The sequence below is a fragment of the Helicoverpa armigera genome, chromosome 10 (assembly GCF_030705265.1).
Source record: "Helicoverpa armigera isolate CAAS_96S chromosome 10, ASM3070526v1, whole genome shotgun sequence".
In the NCBI taxonomy this organism is placed as follows: Eukaryota; Metazoa; Arthropoda; class Insecta; order Lepidoptera; family Noctuidae; genus Helicoverpa; species Helicoverpa armigera.
The window spans coordinates 4,346,776-4,364,838 of record NC_087129.1 but is presented as its reverse complement, the minus strand read 5'-3'; the positions used below and the strand labels follow the sequence as shown (position 1 = coordinate 4,364,838).

The 18,063-nt window shown below is 34.9% G+C and overlaps 1 protein-coding gene across 1 annotated transcript in view; it reads right to left on the bottom strand.

The window, feature by feature from the left end:
- Positions 1–18,063, bottom strand: part of LOC110371837 (uncharacterized) — a 34,542-nt gene extending 16,479 nt beyond the window's left edge. Inside the window, exons 1-3 of the mRNA XM_021328246.3 lie at positions 17,711–18,063; positions 6,584–6,718; positions 4,086–4,356 (exon numbers count right to left, since the gene is read on the bottom strand). Of these exons, the coding sequence (XP_021183921.1) occupies positions 4,086–4,356; positions 6,584–6,697 (385 nt within the window). The 5' untranslated portion in view covers positions 6,698–6,718; positions 17,711–18,063. The remainder of the gene's footprint in view (positions 1–4,085; positions 4,357–6,583; positions 6,719–17,710) is intronic.

Genomic DNA, 18,063 nt, shown 5'->3' with positions numbered 1-18,063 from the left:
GCTTTATTATCAAATTGCCCAACTATCATGTAGCAATATAATAATGCCCGTGCCAAGTGATAAATAATGAAGTTAAGATAGTTATTAATCATGTGGCCCGATAAAGCTAGACATTATTCATAATGCCCGGGCATTATAAATAATGCCCGAATTAATCACATGGTCCATAACAGTATTACTTAACTACATAATAATATTATGCCAACTTGATCTAATAAAGAGTTGTGGCAAAACTGAAGTAATGGACTATTTTGTATCAATATTGTTACTAATATTAGTTCCTCATATTATAAACTGAGTTTTCATGGAGATATGTAAGTAAATATGCGGTGCTCTGAAGACGGATATACAGGACTTTCCTTCGAAAGATTTCTAAAGCATGATAAAATAAAATGACACAGTTAGGTACTGCAATAAAATGCGTTATAAATTCAGGCTACGTTACAGGAATGACGTTCAATATCCAAGTCCTTACGTCAGTATCGTGACATCAGAATCTAAGACGCGTCTACTGCAATATGCGTGAAATCGGTTACACGGCGGCAGTGTGGCTACCTTGAACATAATTTTCTGCATCATAATATACTTACCGTACATATTATTATGAACATAAGTACTTCAATTAAAAACTTTGTGCCTAATTTAGAAAAGTTACTGAAGGGACTCATGTTGGACTCAAGTTTGGGGGTTGAGGAATTGTCGATTTTAATTTTCTACTAAATACTTACCTATGTCTAAAAAGTACCTCGCTTTTTAGCTCACAATAAAAGAACCGACCCTTTTTTCAAAAAGGGTTGCTTTCAACCCAATCATTGATTTTTAAAAGTGGCAGCATTGATCACAATAAAAGCGGTTATTGACATTATAAAAATACGTAGGTCAGTTAATGAGGGTTTTCTAAAATGGCGTCCACCAGGTGGCAGCACCGAGTCGTCAGGTCCAGGTAACTGTCAAAGTGCTTATCTTTACTATGAATAGTCAGGCCCGCCGCTAGCTGTTTGTTCGCCCGCATGCAAAACTGATTATACCGCCCTACGACTACATACGTAAATATAGAAGGGGGGGAAGGGGACGGATCCAGGAGGTCCGGACCCCCCCCCACCCATTCATATCCATCTTCCTTGTCCAACAGAAAAAAATATGTACATGCACCGCTCTGATTGCAGAAAACCCACCTACTTTTGGATAAATAACTATTGCAATACACAACATACATTACACATAACTTTTTATTTACTTGAAATGTTCAAAGTAACCTAAGCAGTCCTGGGTTAGCCCATAAGCAAACTAAGCAATTGCTTAGGGCATCAATGCAGTGCAATCAAGTGCAATCATTACCCAAGTGGCCCCTATGTATTGAAAGATTGTGATTAACTTAAACTAACGCACTTAAATATCTATAACAATGTTAAAAGTCAGTAAAATATGTTATTTGGTGCGTTTCCCGTTGAAAAGTCAATTTATAAGACACATTTCATATGTAAGGAAGCGCGAGCGGAGCGAGCGCGAAAATTTTTTAGTCTAAGGACACAAAACAAATAAAAAACACTGTCAAAGCAAAGTCAAAAAGTAAGATATGCACAGAAGTGAAGTGCAAAAGCCGCGAACGAAGCGAGCGCGATTTTTTCCTTAGAGTTTTCATGAAGTAAACATATCATAAAAAGCCATAACGGACGTGCGCGAAAAACGTTTTTTCGGAATTGAATGCCTCAACAATTAAACAAAGATATAATGAGATACCTGACATGGAGCCGCGAGCGCAGCGAGCGCGAATTTTTTTGGGGATGCAAAAGGTGAAACAGTCAAAATTTATAGGAGACGACCAAAGCTAGGGCGGCTTTTTCCGAAATTTTATGGGTTTAATTTTGCCACCCCCTAAATAGCATTTGCACCACGCTACGCCACTGGTTGATCTTAAATCGTTTTTAAGAATCTTTATTTTGAAAATGTCCTTTCAAAAGATGTACCTACCTAACTGAAACCGGCAGTGTAAGTAATATTCTTAGCGCTATTGCTGTGTTCGGAAATATTGAAATCAAATCATTAGTAAAAAGATATTGTATTTTTTAAAAATTACGTGATATCTTGCTAGATTTGCCGCCCCCTAGGACGTGCCGCCCGCGTGCGGTGCACGCGCTGCACGCCCGCTGAGTAAATAAAAAAAACTAAATCATATTGTGTTAACAAATTTTTCAACAAGCTTTTCCTTAGTACCAGTGACTTTTGCACCCTCTCTCTTAGCTCAATTTTTAGTTCGGAAACCTTATTCTGACCGTAGTCCATAATAAAATCAATAACACTTCCAATATAACAGAATTTCAATAAACAATAAGTTCGGCACCTACAATTCCATACTATTTGACAGCTGTTTGGACCTGACGCATACGAAGCGCCGCCTGGCGGCAGAAAAAATTTCAAAAACAGTCATTGGTCAGGCTTTACAAATAGGTCGCGTAAGTAAACAATTCCAGCAACCGGGAAAGGAAATATTAATTACTTGAAATAATAATGACTCCGATTAGCAGCCACTGTGTAATTACATGAATCGCTGATGACGTAAGAGACAGAATTTAGTAATGAAAATCGTTAGTGACCATTTACGTTACGACCCATAAAAAAGGGTAAATTAGTTCGGTACTGTTTGTTTAAAGACTTGTCATAATACATTGTATTGTGTATGCCATTTATAAATAGTACTAAGATAATAGCTGGGTTTAAAATTTTATTGCTCATGAATTAACTCCGCAGTTATCCTTCAATACTTTGTTCAGTTGCTGGTAAGTTACATAATGATGAAACAGTTCTCCGCCAACGTCTGTGTCTAATCCGCGTGTCTTTTAAAACCCTACAAAGGCAGAGCTGAGTATGTCACAGTATGAGTCAGACACCACCTAAGGCCAGCAGAATCCCTATTTAGTCACGTTCTATATTAATTTGCTTTTCTCAATGAAAGTGATACTGTATACGGAATACTTCACCTTTATTGAATCCTTATAATACGAGACGATACGCAAGCGCCATCAGAAGCCTAGCGCGTCTAGAAATAATTATATTGGGAAACAGTTTATTTTGCTAATACGATTTAGTCAATCAGGTATCAGATCCAATCAGATGTTTCGTCACGGGTGCATATCAAATTCGTAAAAATCACTATTAATAAAGAGAATGTTAGAATTTTATAACCTGCCTACACAGGTATCAATAAAATTACTGAAATACGCAATATTTGAAGAAAAATTGAACTACACAAAATAGGTACAGTAAAATAATCTTCCCTTGAAATTAAATTCTACTTAGATTCAACCCACCAGATAGTCATAAATGTTGGTAATGGAGGTGTGTAGTGTAGTACTAAAAGATATGATGGAGTGCCAAGTATGTGAAAGCATGTCCAAGATGTCGCAGAGAGATTAGGAAAGCTGACCTCGCCACCCGTGTGGGATAGGTACATCAGAAAGCTACATAGAAGACGTAGATAAAATTCTGAAAGGTCTAAACTAAAAAATATCACGATTATCTATCAAAAAGCAAAGATGTAAGTAACTACTTATTACCAACATTAAGATTAATGTAATCAACGAGGTTATTGAAACGATTTTACTCACGTGAGACGCATGAGTCGAGATCATTTAGTGAAATGATAAAGGAAAACTTCCGAGAAACCTTCAAGACGCTTAAGGTTATAATAATAAGCTCGGTGTAAAGTGTAATACCCTGCCATTTGCGGTAAATTGCTTGTATAACGGCTTTAATAGAAGAAATAGATTTCACCATCTCGAAATATACGTAAAGGATCAAAAGAATATTAGGTACAAACCGAGAACAACTTATTTTTGCATTTCAGTTGCTCTTCTGTGAAGCAAAACAGACAACATCTAAACAACATGATTACCTACAGACGCACGCAATACCTTCATCTTAATTATTTATGAGTTATGATTATGAATCAAGTAGGTAACCCAAATCGACTATGAATATCAATGAATTATCATTTATTCAAATTATTCTACTCTACCTTGTTCAAAACAGACAAAAAGTGGTAAATAGGTGTAGAACACGTTTTATTAAATTATACAAAAACTCACCTCCCAAAATACTGTAAGTAGCTATGATGTGGCCCATGCTGGCAGCTGGTGCGGTGAACAGCAAACCCAGGGCACATATCGTGGATCCCACGAAGCAAACCTTCCGGTAGGAGAAGGTCTTTATCACGGGCCCCACGAAGAAGCCAGAGAAGTTAACCACAGAGTCTAGAGTACTCGCGATGACTGAAGCACCCGTTGTGTGGACGCCGAGATCGTCTAGCAAGTCTTTGAACAGCAGACCGAAGGACGGCTCTAGAGAACGCGTCGAGAACTGAAAACAGAAATTGTTATGGTTCAGATTTCGAAATTACGTAGGTTCAAAATTGTTTTCCACATAAGATTGATCTGGAGTGGAGTACATATTTTTTGCTAGAAGGTTACAGGAAAGACGATGATTTTAAAATTCTTAGGTGAGGCCAGTGAAGGCGTGAGCATATTTACACTCCATATCCAACTCAAACATCATTCATCGCACAAACAACTTTTGCTATCTGTGCTTTTTCAGTTTCATCTTTGACATTTTCTGGACGATATTGATTTTTGATTTTTCTTTTTGCACGTGACTTTTAAATATCTGCAAAAACGTGGACGACAGGAAGCACGTGTAACACTGTACCATCTATAATAAATTTTCAAGTCTAGTGAGTTCAAGGTCGGAATACACACTTCATTACGATATCAGAAACTCGTTCAATCAAAAAATATTTTTATTCTCTTGCCGAGTATCTAGTCTCAAGATTTTGCCATGCCGAAAATCGTCTGAGAAATATCTCAATATTAAAAAAAATATGGACAGAATCTTATTTACATTAATTATGATAACAACTACTAAACGTACTCAAAAGGAAACAGGACAGCAATTAACATGTTCCGTAAAGAATAAACTAGGATAATGAAGGTAACCTGTCTCAGAAAGGCGAGTAAGTAAACACGGAAAAAGAATTTTCGTATTGCTGATGTAATAAAACGGTCGTAAAAGGCATATTGGTTGGCTGCCTAAGTGGTTTACGCCGTCGCTATCGAAAGTATCGCTTACGGATCAATGGAAATTGTATACCTATGTGAAGAATGAGCAACAAAATAATAGAAGATAGCTAGATCTTCCAGAGTTCAACACAATCGCTCGATCAGTAATTGTGTCAACAGTAGGAGAGCATGTGACTAGTTAGGCAATCATAATTATTGTGTCGAGAGTCGAGTCTTCGAGATCTTGTCACGTACGCATTGCAGTGCCCTTCAATAACCATCTGACGTCCATATCCATATTTTCAAGATTTATAAAGCGACGTTGGCAATGTTACTGAGAGAATTTATAAACGTGCTTTGGTGTAAGGTTATGGATGGACTCACTACTAATTTAAAGTAAGTAATTTAATTAAAGTATGTTTTCATCGTTTCGACAATCATCATCATCATCATCATCATCAGCCTATCGCAGTCCACTGCTGGACATAGGCCTCTCCAAGTCCACGCCACGTTTCGACAATGGGCACTTGAAATATATCAACGCATATGCAGCAGTATTACAGGCTGACAATGGGCAATGCAATTATGCTTAAAACCTATTGTTAACTAAACAAATAAAAACACTTGGACAACACATTGCGACAACACGTATTCCCCCGGATTACATTCGCAGTCTTTATTTCAAGTTTATTTAAGGATCATGAATCAATTAAGTAGTTTCTTTGTGGCTTATTTAAAGGCTGTCAAAATATTCGCTCGTCAAAAAAAATAACAATTTAATTAAATACTGCAATTGAGTAGGTCACATGCAATCCTTGTTTTCCTTAATAAAAATATTTATAAACTTAATGAATTTGTTTATATCGTACACCAAAGAATCGAAAGAGTCGAACCCTGAGCAACTTCAGACCAAAAGTAAAAAGCCTTTCACAATACTGCACTTGTTTTAATGACTTCGAATGAACCGGGTAAACTGATAATGAATTAAGTACACGAATTTGACATATCAAGCACCAGACAATTGTAGGTACCTACTCGCGTACACGTAGACGCAAGAGACGGTTATTGACCTTTGGAATTCGCTTTGTCGGTATAGACAAATGCAGAAATGAATGTAACTACGAGAATAGATAAAGATTTATCTACATAGAATTGTTAGGGAACTGTTATTGACTATAAATATTTTGAGAAAAACTCCAAAAGTCGTTGAACTGAAACGCAAAATTGTTGTATGGATATCCCCAATGTTTTCCTTCTCATTGATGTTCTTCGTTGAGTTCAAAACGCTTTTTGACTTTATTGATTCATCAGTAACAATAACCGATAGGTGCTGTACTATCAACCAATGATATGTAGGATCCACTTTGTTAAAAATCGAAACGACCAAAACAATAAGTTTTGCCTCCTATCACTGCATGATGAATTACAACTTTGTACCTACCTAATGTGTTTGATTTTTTCTAGGAAAACTTTAAGGACATCTCATTAATTGATAGTAGGTACATTAATTGTAAACTTTTGTTGAAACTCACATTAACTAAACTGACTCCTAAGCAGACCATCCACGCCCACCCTCCATCAGGGGCCACCTTCTTCGTCGCCGGTGGCTTCTTTGGCTCTAGGCCTTTGCTCTTCTCCACAGTCATTTTCAGCCTTTGTCACCTAGCCTGCAACAAAGAGATTGTCAAAGGTTAGTAATGCATTGATTTTGTTTGCTTTGTGTTTACGACCAGATATGGGCAGTGCTCGTTCAGTAGCAGCCGGCAAACAGACACTCATTATTCATTGTGCAATTTATTTCAACATCCAATCCAAATATACCTATGATATCCTCATAAGTTCATAGCCATATTATGAGCTGTGGATTTTCCAAAATTAGGTATGTAGGTACATAAATGCAAAGTGATAGGTAAATGTTAAACAAGCAATCAAAGACTTGACATCTACATAGTCATATAAGTATCTAGGTACATAGTCCTATATCATGTCCAAATAACTTATTATCACAAATCAATTCATGCTGTCCAGTCCTACTTATTTTCACAAGTATCGTGTCATGTTTGATTAAACGGCAACTCTCTATCACAATCAAATTAAGTGTCGATGTTTAGACTCATCGCGGCACGACGAGTTATCAGTACAGCGCAGCGATAGCATGTGTTTTGATTTGATTGCCGGCCGGCCGCCACAGCCCGGCAACCAAACAATAAACATAAAATATAACTTGAGCTTCATGAGAAAAAGAACCACGAAGTCAGCACGTGCTACTGCGACCCACTCACTCAGTCACCACGTGCAACGCCTTCGGCCGCCACACGCTAACTTCATGTTACGAGAGAGACAAAATTTACAACGATTACACGCGGTATTTATAGTCATACACTAATAACAATACAATTGTTTTGGTCAAATATCACAGTTTATTCACATCCATATTTATAAAATACGCGAAACCAGATATTATGGCAATACTATAATGCTGTTGCTAAGTTCAGAACTTAACTGGGGGTTTGACTGTGAATTTCCACAACCATACCAGTAAGGTTCTTGGAAATGGTGATTGAGATGAACAACGTGATACTATAAAAAAACGTTCCATTACATTGAATTAAGTTCTTGTGTACACTACGTGCATTGTTGATGAAGCAAAACGGGGCAGACCTTGAGGTTCACAAAACAACATTTCAAACACCAAATTCGATTCAGAATTTCACCAAACGTCGCGTAATACATACTTGGATTGAATGCAAAACAAAGGCAGACGACCATGAATGTCAACATACGTGCTCCATAACTTAATGCAAGATCCAATAATTTTAGAAAAGTGAGTGTCATTTCAGTTTAATAGGAACATAAAAGTATAAACAACATTTTGCAAGGCTTTCGACGTACATGACAAAACTGTTGTCTGATGTAATTGGATACATTGTTTTTAATTACACAACGACAACGTGGACTTTATTGTCATTTTCACCTACATTATTACAATGACAACAAAATAATACTAATCTGCTTAGCTATGTTTAGTTTTACAATACTTTGTCAAGAAGCACCATAAGGTAGGTACGCAAGGAGAGTTCACCGTGGATAACCTCCGTTTTGAGAGGCAAGTTTGGTGGTCACGGCTGTTAATCGGTCAGACATTACCTATATCGGCTTGCCCAGGTAACCATGCTTGGAGAACGTCAAGCATTGAAGAGCATTAGGTATCAGGCATGAAGGACAAGCAGCCACTGCACAGTACACATTAAGCACGGGCTCAGCAGCATTCTCTTGTCTCGCGAAATGGCTGGATGAAGACGCTCAGTGTGTATAAAATGATGTACTGAACACATTACAGTATCTCATTTATAAACCCAGTTCTCAGCATGTGCGAAATGTACCAACAACCTAGTCACTTGACACGAAAATTAAACATTAAGGATAAAGACTATTTGAAGCATATTTTAGAACAGTTTAGGGACGGGTTAAAATAGATTTCACGATCCCATATAAATCCAACGGTGACCTCGCAGTGATATAAGTATGTCGCCTAACTCAACAAACACATGAAATGTTAAACTACTTATAATCTGCCACACGTGAACAAACAAGTCTTATCTTAATATTATTATTAGCTTAATTCAAAAAGAATACGGACATTAAGTGACTAGTACATTTAGCATATCCTGAAAAATATTGTCTTTCTTTGCCTTTGACTTCCTCGAAACACTATTCCCGGCTCGGAACAATATCACAAGCTATCAAATAATTTATTCGTCTGATGACATAATAATGGACAATATAGTCACAATACGACCAGTTACAGAAATTATAGTATTCATATCAAGAATTCCGATGTCATGTCTGGTAATAAAATATAGTGCAATATGAAGAGAATATAGGAGGTATGGGATTAAAAGAAATAATATACTAATTTGATATTGAAATATTTATTCTATACTTTAAATGGTACTTGGAAGCAATACGTCCGTCTAACAAGATCCCGTGACGCAGTGTGTGTAGAGTTAAATAAACAGTAGATTGTTCAGATAGAACAAAGAACAATGTTATCGAAAGTTAGGGGTATTAGTTTTTGCTTTATATAATCCAACACGCCCCCTCAAAAATTAATCCCTAACTTTTAGTCATTCGTTAGTTTACTATACAGTATCTAGTCTACAATTCAACATTACAAAGTGAATACCAACTTATAAATACGACGTAACATATTATACTTCCAAGTAAGGTCTGGGACAACTGTACAATAATGGTCCAACATTTGCTGCACAGGATCAGGGAAAACCCAGAAAAACCTGATCAGACCATTTCATAATGAAATTGTACTTAAATTAAAACTTATTCTATACCCAATCCTTTTCTCAGTCTTATAAAAGACACGACTGGTAAAGGTTTTGTCAACAAGTCTGCCAACTGGTTACCTGTGGAAATATAATTTAATTTTATTACATTTTTCTCAACTTGTTCTCTAGAGAAATGATATTTTATATCTATGTGTTTGGACCTTTTATGACTTGTTGGATTATTAGCTATGCTAATACATCCGTTATTATGTTCATATAAAATAATGGGCTTATTAATTTTAAGTTTATGCTTTCTGCCAGAGACTTAAGCCATAATGCTTCTTTAACAGCTTCATATAAAGCCATATATTCGGATTCAGTAGACGAGACCGCTACTGATGTTTGTCTCTTTGTACACCATGTAATTGTATTTTGATCAAATAATTTAAACACATATCCAGTAGTGCTTTTCCTATCATTACAATCGTGGCCACCCCAATCTGAGTCGACATATCCACTTAGGATGTTATTGTAATTATTTCTTGTATATGTTAACTTCAAATCAATTGTGCCTTTGATATATCTTAAAACTCGCTTTAAGCATAACCACAATTCTTTATTGTTCTTATTTGTGTACCGACTTAAAATATTTACGCATGTACTTAAGTCCGGACGCGTACAAAGCATAATGTACATTAAACAACCGATCAGGTGACGGCATGGTGCGTCACACTTCTTATCAGCGTTAAGAGCTTCATAGTTTAATTTAAGCTCCATCGGTGTGTTTATAGGATTGCAATCACTCATATTAAATTTATTCAAAACGGTTTTAATGTAAGCACTTTGGTCTAAAGTAATTTTATCATGGTGTCTCTCTATTTTAATGCCCAAAATAATTTGATATCGTGTAAGTCGGTCATTTCGAATTTAGTCATTAAATATGCTTTGAAATTATTCATTGTTTGCAAATCTGCACATGCTATAACTAAATCATCGACGTACAAGATTACGTAAATATTTTAGAAATGTCTCCTTTACCTTTCATATATATACACCTATCTACTGGGGAGTTCTGAAAACCTATTTCTTTGAGACATTGTTCAAATGTTTCGTACCAACATCTAGCTGATTGTTTTAAGCCATAAAGAGCTTTGTTTAATTTGCATACGTAATTATCTTTACATTTTACACCTTCAGGAACTTTCATGTAGATTTCTTCCTTTAGTGTACCATTTAGAAATGCTGTTTTACATCCATATGATGAATCAGTAAATTATATTGATTTGCGTAGCTAATTAAGAATCTAAAGCTTGCTATTCTAGCAACTGGTGCAAATGTTTCATTATAATCACTAAGATATTCTTGACTGAAACCTCTAGCGACAAGACGTGCCTTATATCTTGAAGGTTGACCTGAAACGTCATTTTAATAGTGAATATCCATTTACAGTCTACAATATTTTTATTTAATGGTTTTGGTACTAATGTCCATGTATTATTTTTCTTAAGAGAATTGAGTTCTTCTCTGACTGCTTTTTCCCACTGATTCCTATCGTTCAGAGATTTAATTTCATTTAATGATTTTGGTATATTACTTGTGATGGATAACGCACTATAGACATCATAGTCATTTTCATTATATGATTTACGCGAACATGTTTTCAGTCTTTCACTTCTTCGTAAATTTAAAAATTCATCAGGTTTATCCTGATTTTTGTGTTTCAAACTACTCTCAGATTCATTTTCAGGTTCATTCGGTATTTCATGACTACCGATTTTTCGAATTTTACTTGTACTGCATTCATCAGATTGAGAGCTATCTGATTTAGGGCCAGAACTATGAGACTTATAAGACACTGATTTTGTTACGGAGTCATTATCAGTTTCGTCTTGGGAATATGTATTATTACTCCGTTCAGGTCGTAATGAAGGCCTAGATTCGATAAAATTAGTCTCATCAATTACAACGTCCCTTACAGTTTCATATTTTTCGAATTCTGTATTCCAAACTTTATAACCATTGGGTTCATAACCTACCAGTATTCCTTTCCACGACCTATTGTCAAATTTGTTTTACTGGTTTTATTATGAACATATACAGTTGAACCGAAAACTCTGAGATTTTTAACGCTTGGTTTCCTATCATGCCACATCTCGTATGGTGTCTTTGATTGACTTAAAGCTTTCGTAGGCGTAATATTTATTAAATAAACTGCAGTTAAAACTGCATTTCCCAAAACGTTTTGATGCTTTAGTGCCATTTAACATAGCACGAGCTTTTTCTGTTATTGTGCGAACCATACGTTCTGCAACACCATTTAACTGTGGGGTCCTAGGAACTGTTAAATGATAGCTTATGCCTCTTTCTCTACAGTAGTTTTTCATTTCGGTGGATAAGTATTCACCACCGTTATCACTATAAAGATTTACTACTTTGAAATTGAATTTAGCCTCACTTTTAGCGACATAGTCTTTAAAAGCTGTAAACACTTCTGATTTGTAAGTTAACATATACACCACACAATAATGTGTGTATTCATCAACAAATAAAACAAAATAATTTCTGTTATCTATTGTTGGAGGTGTTATAGGACCACAAACATCTGAATGCACAATAAACAGAGGGCGTTTAATGTAACTTTTGTCTTTAACTTTATTAAAAGGCAGGCGAGTCTGCTTCCCATTTATGCATGCTTCACACAACTTATCATTTGGAGTTACGGTATTTATTTCATCTAAGTCATCAATCATATTATGACATTTTAACTGCAGGAATTTAGTTTTACTTATATGTCCTAGGCGTTGATGCCATAATTCATATTTATTTTCATTAACATAACATGCTTGGGAAGCGGATTCCCCTTTTATTACTGGTATTTTAAACTCTAGAACTATAAGATTATTCAATGTCTTACCTTTCATGATGATTTTACCTTCCTTTGTAATTTGTGTGCCTTTGTCATCAAATATTATGGTGAATCCTGCTTGCTGCATCTTTGATACCGATATTAAATTATATGGTACTTAGGCACAGAACAATACATTTGTAAGTATTCCTTGCACTCCTGTTTGACTGATAAGATTTATGTCGGCACAGAACAATACATTTGTAAGTATTCCTTGCACTCCTGTTTGACTGATAAGATTTATGTTTCCCCTTTTAGTTGCTGAAATAAATGTATTGTTTTTAGCTACTGAAATTTTTAAAGGAGGATTTAAACATTCAAACGATGTGAAGAGATCATCTCTATTTGTGATGTGATCAGACGCTCCTGAATCTAATAGGAATTTAATTGTCGAGTGGTCTTTTTCATAATGGTATGCGCTTGTCATGAACGCAAATCCTGAAAAAGAAGAATTCGAGGTCGTTCCCTCTTGCAGGGCAATAGTTTGGACTTGTCTTGTCCTTTCTGGGGCATTGTTTTGTATATTTGTCTGTCTTTTGAAATAGAAACAATCCTGTTTCTTGTGTCCTTTGCGTCCACAGTAATGACATTTCACAAATTTTTGTTTGTTTGTTTTCTTGAATGTTGTATTCTTCAAATAGTTTTGTTTTGTGCGATTGTATCTGTTTTATTATATTTTTCTTCAACATGGAGTATCTTTAAACTGGTATCACGACTCTCGTTTTTAATTTTACTTCGTGATCTAATAGTCTAGTTTTACAAAACCGAGAGTGATATTTTCTTCAGATAGTGTCTCAATTGCAGTGATAACGCCATCATATGTATTCGGGAGAGTAAGTAATAAATGAGCTACTTTGTCCGTTTCCTCTAATTTAGCTCCAGCAGCTGATAATTCTGTCAGCAGATCGTCAAATGTTGAGAAGTGTTTGATCAAGGGTATATCGGCTTTTAATTTTAATCCCAATAATTGTTTTCTCAGCGCTAATTGAGTTGCTACACTTTTCCTTTCATAGATCGCGTCAAAATGTTTAAAACTGCTTGAGCAGTCCCATTTTCATTAATATAATTAAGATATGAGTCCGCCAAATATTCGACTATAATACTTTTGGCTGCCTTATTATTCTTTTCCCACTCAGCGGATCGCGTTCCAGGAATTTCTTCGTCAATAACACTGAGCAAGTTTAACTCTGAAAGCAGTGTACGAATTCTAAATTTCCATACACTGTACTTTTCTCCATTAAAAGGCTTAATGTTTCTTTTCACTTTTTCCATTGTCACAACTTTATTTTTATTTACAACTATGCACTTTACTGTCACTACGCACTACTGAATGTTCTCACTACTAAATGTCCTTTTTCGCACTGGGCCCATAACCTATAGGAGGTATGGGATTAAAAGAAATAATATACTAATTTGATATTGAAATATTTATTCTATACTTTAAATGGTACTTGGAAGCAATACGTCCGTCTAACAAGATCCCGTGACGCAGTGTGTGTAGAGTTAAATAAACAGTAGATTGTTCAGATAGAACAAAGAACAATGTTATCGAAAGTTAGGGGTATTAGTTTTTGCTTTATATAATCCAACAGAGAATTATGGAAGAGTGGTATTTAGGCCAATATCTCAGAAATTTAATTAAAAACAACAAAACAAAATTTCCATTAAATGATTGAATGAAGAGCAAATAATGGTAAGAATATAGGACCTTGTACTTGAGCTCAAACATATTTTAGCATGTGAAGTTACGTAACGATTGCTATAAGGAACAAAAAACTGCCCATACAACTTGTGGCAGCAGGACGATAACCCAGTGTTGGCAAAAAAACAAAAGCGAAACATGGCATGCTTCTAAACTGTTATTTAAGATATCGTTAAATATTCACACTATTGGCTACGTATAGAAGTATTCCAATCAGAAATTTGATTATGACCAGCAATGTTGAACACCATTACATATGTAAGAAAAACACTTAAAAAAACTGAGAACCCAAACAAACTATTTTGACACACATTGTGTGACAGTAACATGAATTTACTCATCGCAAAGAATAATGTAGGTACATTTTCTTTTTACAATAGAAATACTAAGTTCATTTGTTTTGCTAATCACTCTGACAAAATCTCGGTCAATTGGCTACTTACGTTGTCCTATCTATAAGGTTACAATACTGAAGTACCTATTTTATCAATGCCGATAATATGATTTTTATTGCAAAAGAACAATCACGTTGAATTATCTTTACTGTTTGTTAGATAAGGTTTTCTTTCTGTAACACATAGTAATATCGGCAACTTGGGCAAGCTCATTCAATGAGATCCACTATAGGGATTCAAAAAGTAAAGTCCTTGGTGCGCTCCGAAATGGCTCGGAATTTCCTCATGTCATTGACTTGTTACACAATGAGAATATTAACAAGACAATTAGCAAACTACCGTAGCCCGAAGAATTATCGATATTTAAATCTAGAAACATGAAGTTTCTCGTTCTGAAATATAAGAAAACCTAGTAGAAAAATGAAAGAGGAAAATCGTTTTCCACCTCCCGTCTAAAAAGAGGACAAGTCGACATTTGAAATTATGGGAATGTAGGTGATTAACCTTATTGTTTTGATTAAAAGACTTGTTCAGGTCAGATTTTAATCTAGCTAATCAGATACAACTCAAAACTGATCCGATCGTCTGATTTCCGCGAGCTCATTACTACCTATATAACATTAGACTGATCATCAGATGGATGATTAGCTATAAAACTACCGTACAAGTTGGTATTGATTGGTAATTAACTGAATTTATTTACTGCCTGTTATAATTACAAAACCTGTTATTTTTAATCAATGGTGCTTTGTATTTCTAATGGACTATTTTTAGCAAGGACCGTCGCGGGTTCTAATTTCTATTTAAATCTCGCCGGTTTTATTTGTTAACTGTTTAAAAAAATATTTTTCATCATTAGCAAGCTTTTCTTAACCAGTTGGCAACAATATCCACGGGTGACGGTCTTCATGAAACGGTTAGTCGCTTCAACGTGAAACTAAATATTCTATACTCACAACTAGGTATTTAATTAATAGTTTAGATAACCTAGATAGCACCTCTAAGTACGAGGCTATAAACGTTAACACCGTCCATGTAATATAAGAAGTGTCTCCAAGGAGGATGGTGAACGTTGAAACTTCTACACCATTAAACACACATTTTTTTAAACATGGAAGCACAATAATCTACTAATACAGAGCCGCATTTTAACAATGCACGCGGTTAATCAAATCTGGACTTTGTGCTTATAATAGAATCTGCTTTCAAAGATTGCTGCGTTGATTGACAGAAGAAGATAAACAAAACTGACCCAAAAAAAAATAGTTTTAGGTATCTGTTAGCATGTTCGGGCGTACTTTTCACTTACTTAGGTAGGTATATCGATCACCGGTATTTACAAAAAAGTACAGACTATTGAGGACATTAACGCAGTGTACGTAGTCAATCTAGGACTCACAGTTTCTAGTGACTTTCTCTTAATGTCGCATCAGCACAGATGGATTGCATACGTCTAACACTTGGGATTTCTTTCGGAAATGCAAACGTATTGTTACTTAGTTCTCTACACGAGATCGTACAAGACCTCTCGCACGTATACTTTTGCGAGTATCGTGACTCACTGCTTTTTGTTATATTCTGGCCAAAAAAAAACCGCTAATAATAAATTACGATCAGATTATGAGGGCAATGTACATATAACTATGCATTAATAACTTCTAGGTACTTAGTACTTACTTTACCCATAATTCAAATAATGACTGCACAAAAGTAAAATCTTGACTTTTATTAGTAAAATCTTGGACTTTAAAATAATGGGAATGCGGAATGGAATATTACGGAGTGAAAAACAATGGGATACATCAGTGCCACAGCAACCTTGGAAATATTAACGAGTTCGCTTTCATTGAAAAATGAAATGAATATTTAATCGGGCAATCCATAACTTTTTATTGTTCAAAATTATAATGTGGGGAACCCCGATCAGCTGACAGGAAAGTTAAAGCAACACATGAATGATAAGTTCGGTGATTGCTTTCTGTGGGTTTCCCGGTTCAGATATCAAACAATTTAGTGAATTAAGCACCGGACCATAATTAATTTGTAAATAATATCATAGATTACTGGGAAGTGTTTGGTCATACAAAAAATATACTAATTACAGGTCGCTATTAAAAATATTTGCACTTAACCTATTATTCTGCTGTGAAAACTTTATTATTTTGCACATTAACAAGTTAACTTCAAAATGAACATTAACTTTAGTGGTGTCAAAAATGAAACCTGTTTGGTTTCTCAATATTATAATTTGATTTAATAATTCAAAATAAACAGCTGGCAATATCACATTAGGGACAGTAGTCATTATAATTTATAATTTTATGTTTATACACAATGGATCACATAAAATTAATGCAAAGAGCATTGATATTTTAACATTGAGTTTGCATCAGAATTTGAAGTTACCTTTAAATATTGTAGCTAATCAAAATTTAGTCTTTGAATGTTGACTGTTAAGCTGTACTCAAGTATTTTATTTATTCTATTTGAACTGCACTCATTACAATCATTAGATTAATTAATAATGCAGATGAGTCATTTATCGCTCTACCAGACATACAAACATCTGGAAACTGATCAATATTTTTTATTTACCACTTCTGTAAATAATTAAAGGTAAATAAAATATTAAACAATTTTACCTCAAATTCCTTTTTCATTGTTTTTGAAAACAATAAATAGAATAGCCATTATAGAAACGATTGATGATAAAATGACAATGATTTTCATGACCGTAGGAGTTATCCCATTCCTGCCCAAAGAAGTTCAATTAACTTCATAGATAATCAAAATAGAATATCAGTAAATCTCTAGAGTCTAGGGTTTCCTTCTTTGTATGAAAGGGTGTATATTGTGTGTGACAAAGGAACTAATCAAACAAAAGAAGGTAGTGCTTGTATGCCATGCCAGCATTTAGCAAAATGCTGACAGTACCGTATCCCTTAGAGACTGGTTTGATAAAAAGTCTGAGTGTTGAATGAGGAATAAAATATTAAAAAATTGAACTTTATGTACTATATTAAGTATTACACATTTGAGGAGACACTTCTTCAAAGTTCTCACAACTTGTAGGCAACTGTAGTAGTAATAATAATTTTGTGCAATGACAACTGAGCAGCATACATTTCATGATGTTTAAGTCAATCAAGTCAAATAAAAATTTTGCTAGAAGTTTGTACCCACACTGTATAAATAATACATTTCAAAGTATGGACAGAGGGTCAACATAATGCTTTGATGCAAAATATCGACACAATGAAGAAGATGCACACTCCTGATTTTCTTTGAAACTTCCTAGTTTTTTTAGGAAGTAGGCAGCCAGCAATAAAGGTCAAGGGATCCTTATATCCCATTTGTGATAGAAGGGCACTTACCGTTCCGAAAATAATTTCCATAAAGTCTCTTCAAAATTGCAGCGTTAACATAACACCATCTACAAGTTTATAAAAACAAAGAATTTCACTTGTTTCGACTTCGTGTTCTAAAACCAAATAAAATAAGTACGATACTTGTCGGAAAAACTTAAAGTTATGTGCTAAATTACTTGTTATGTTAGATTTAATGAACTTAATAAGATCGCCAGTTAATTAATAAATCAGAAACACAATTTTATAACCTAGGTAACGCAACACTTATTTTTCTAAAACAAAACAATCTGTCCGTCTTTCTACTAACGACGACCTACCATCACTTTTCTCACATTTGTGTATTTAAACTATGTGTGTAT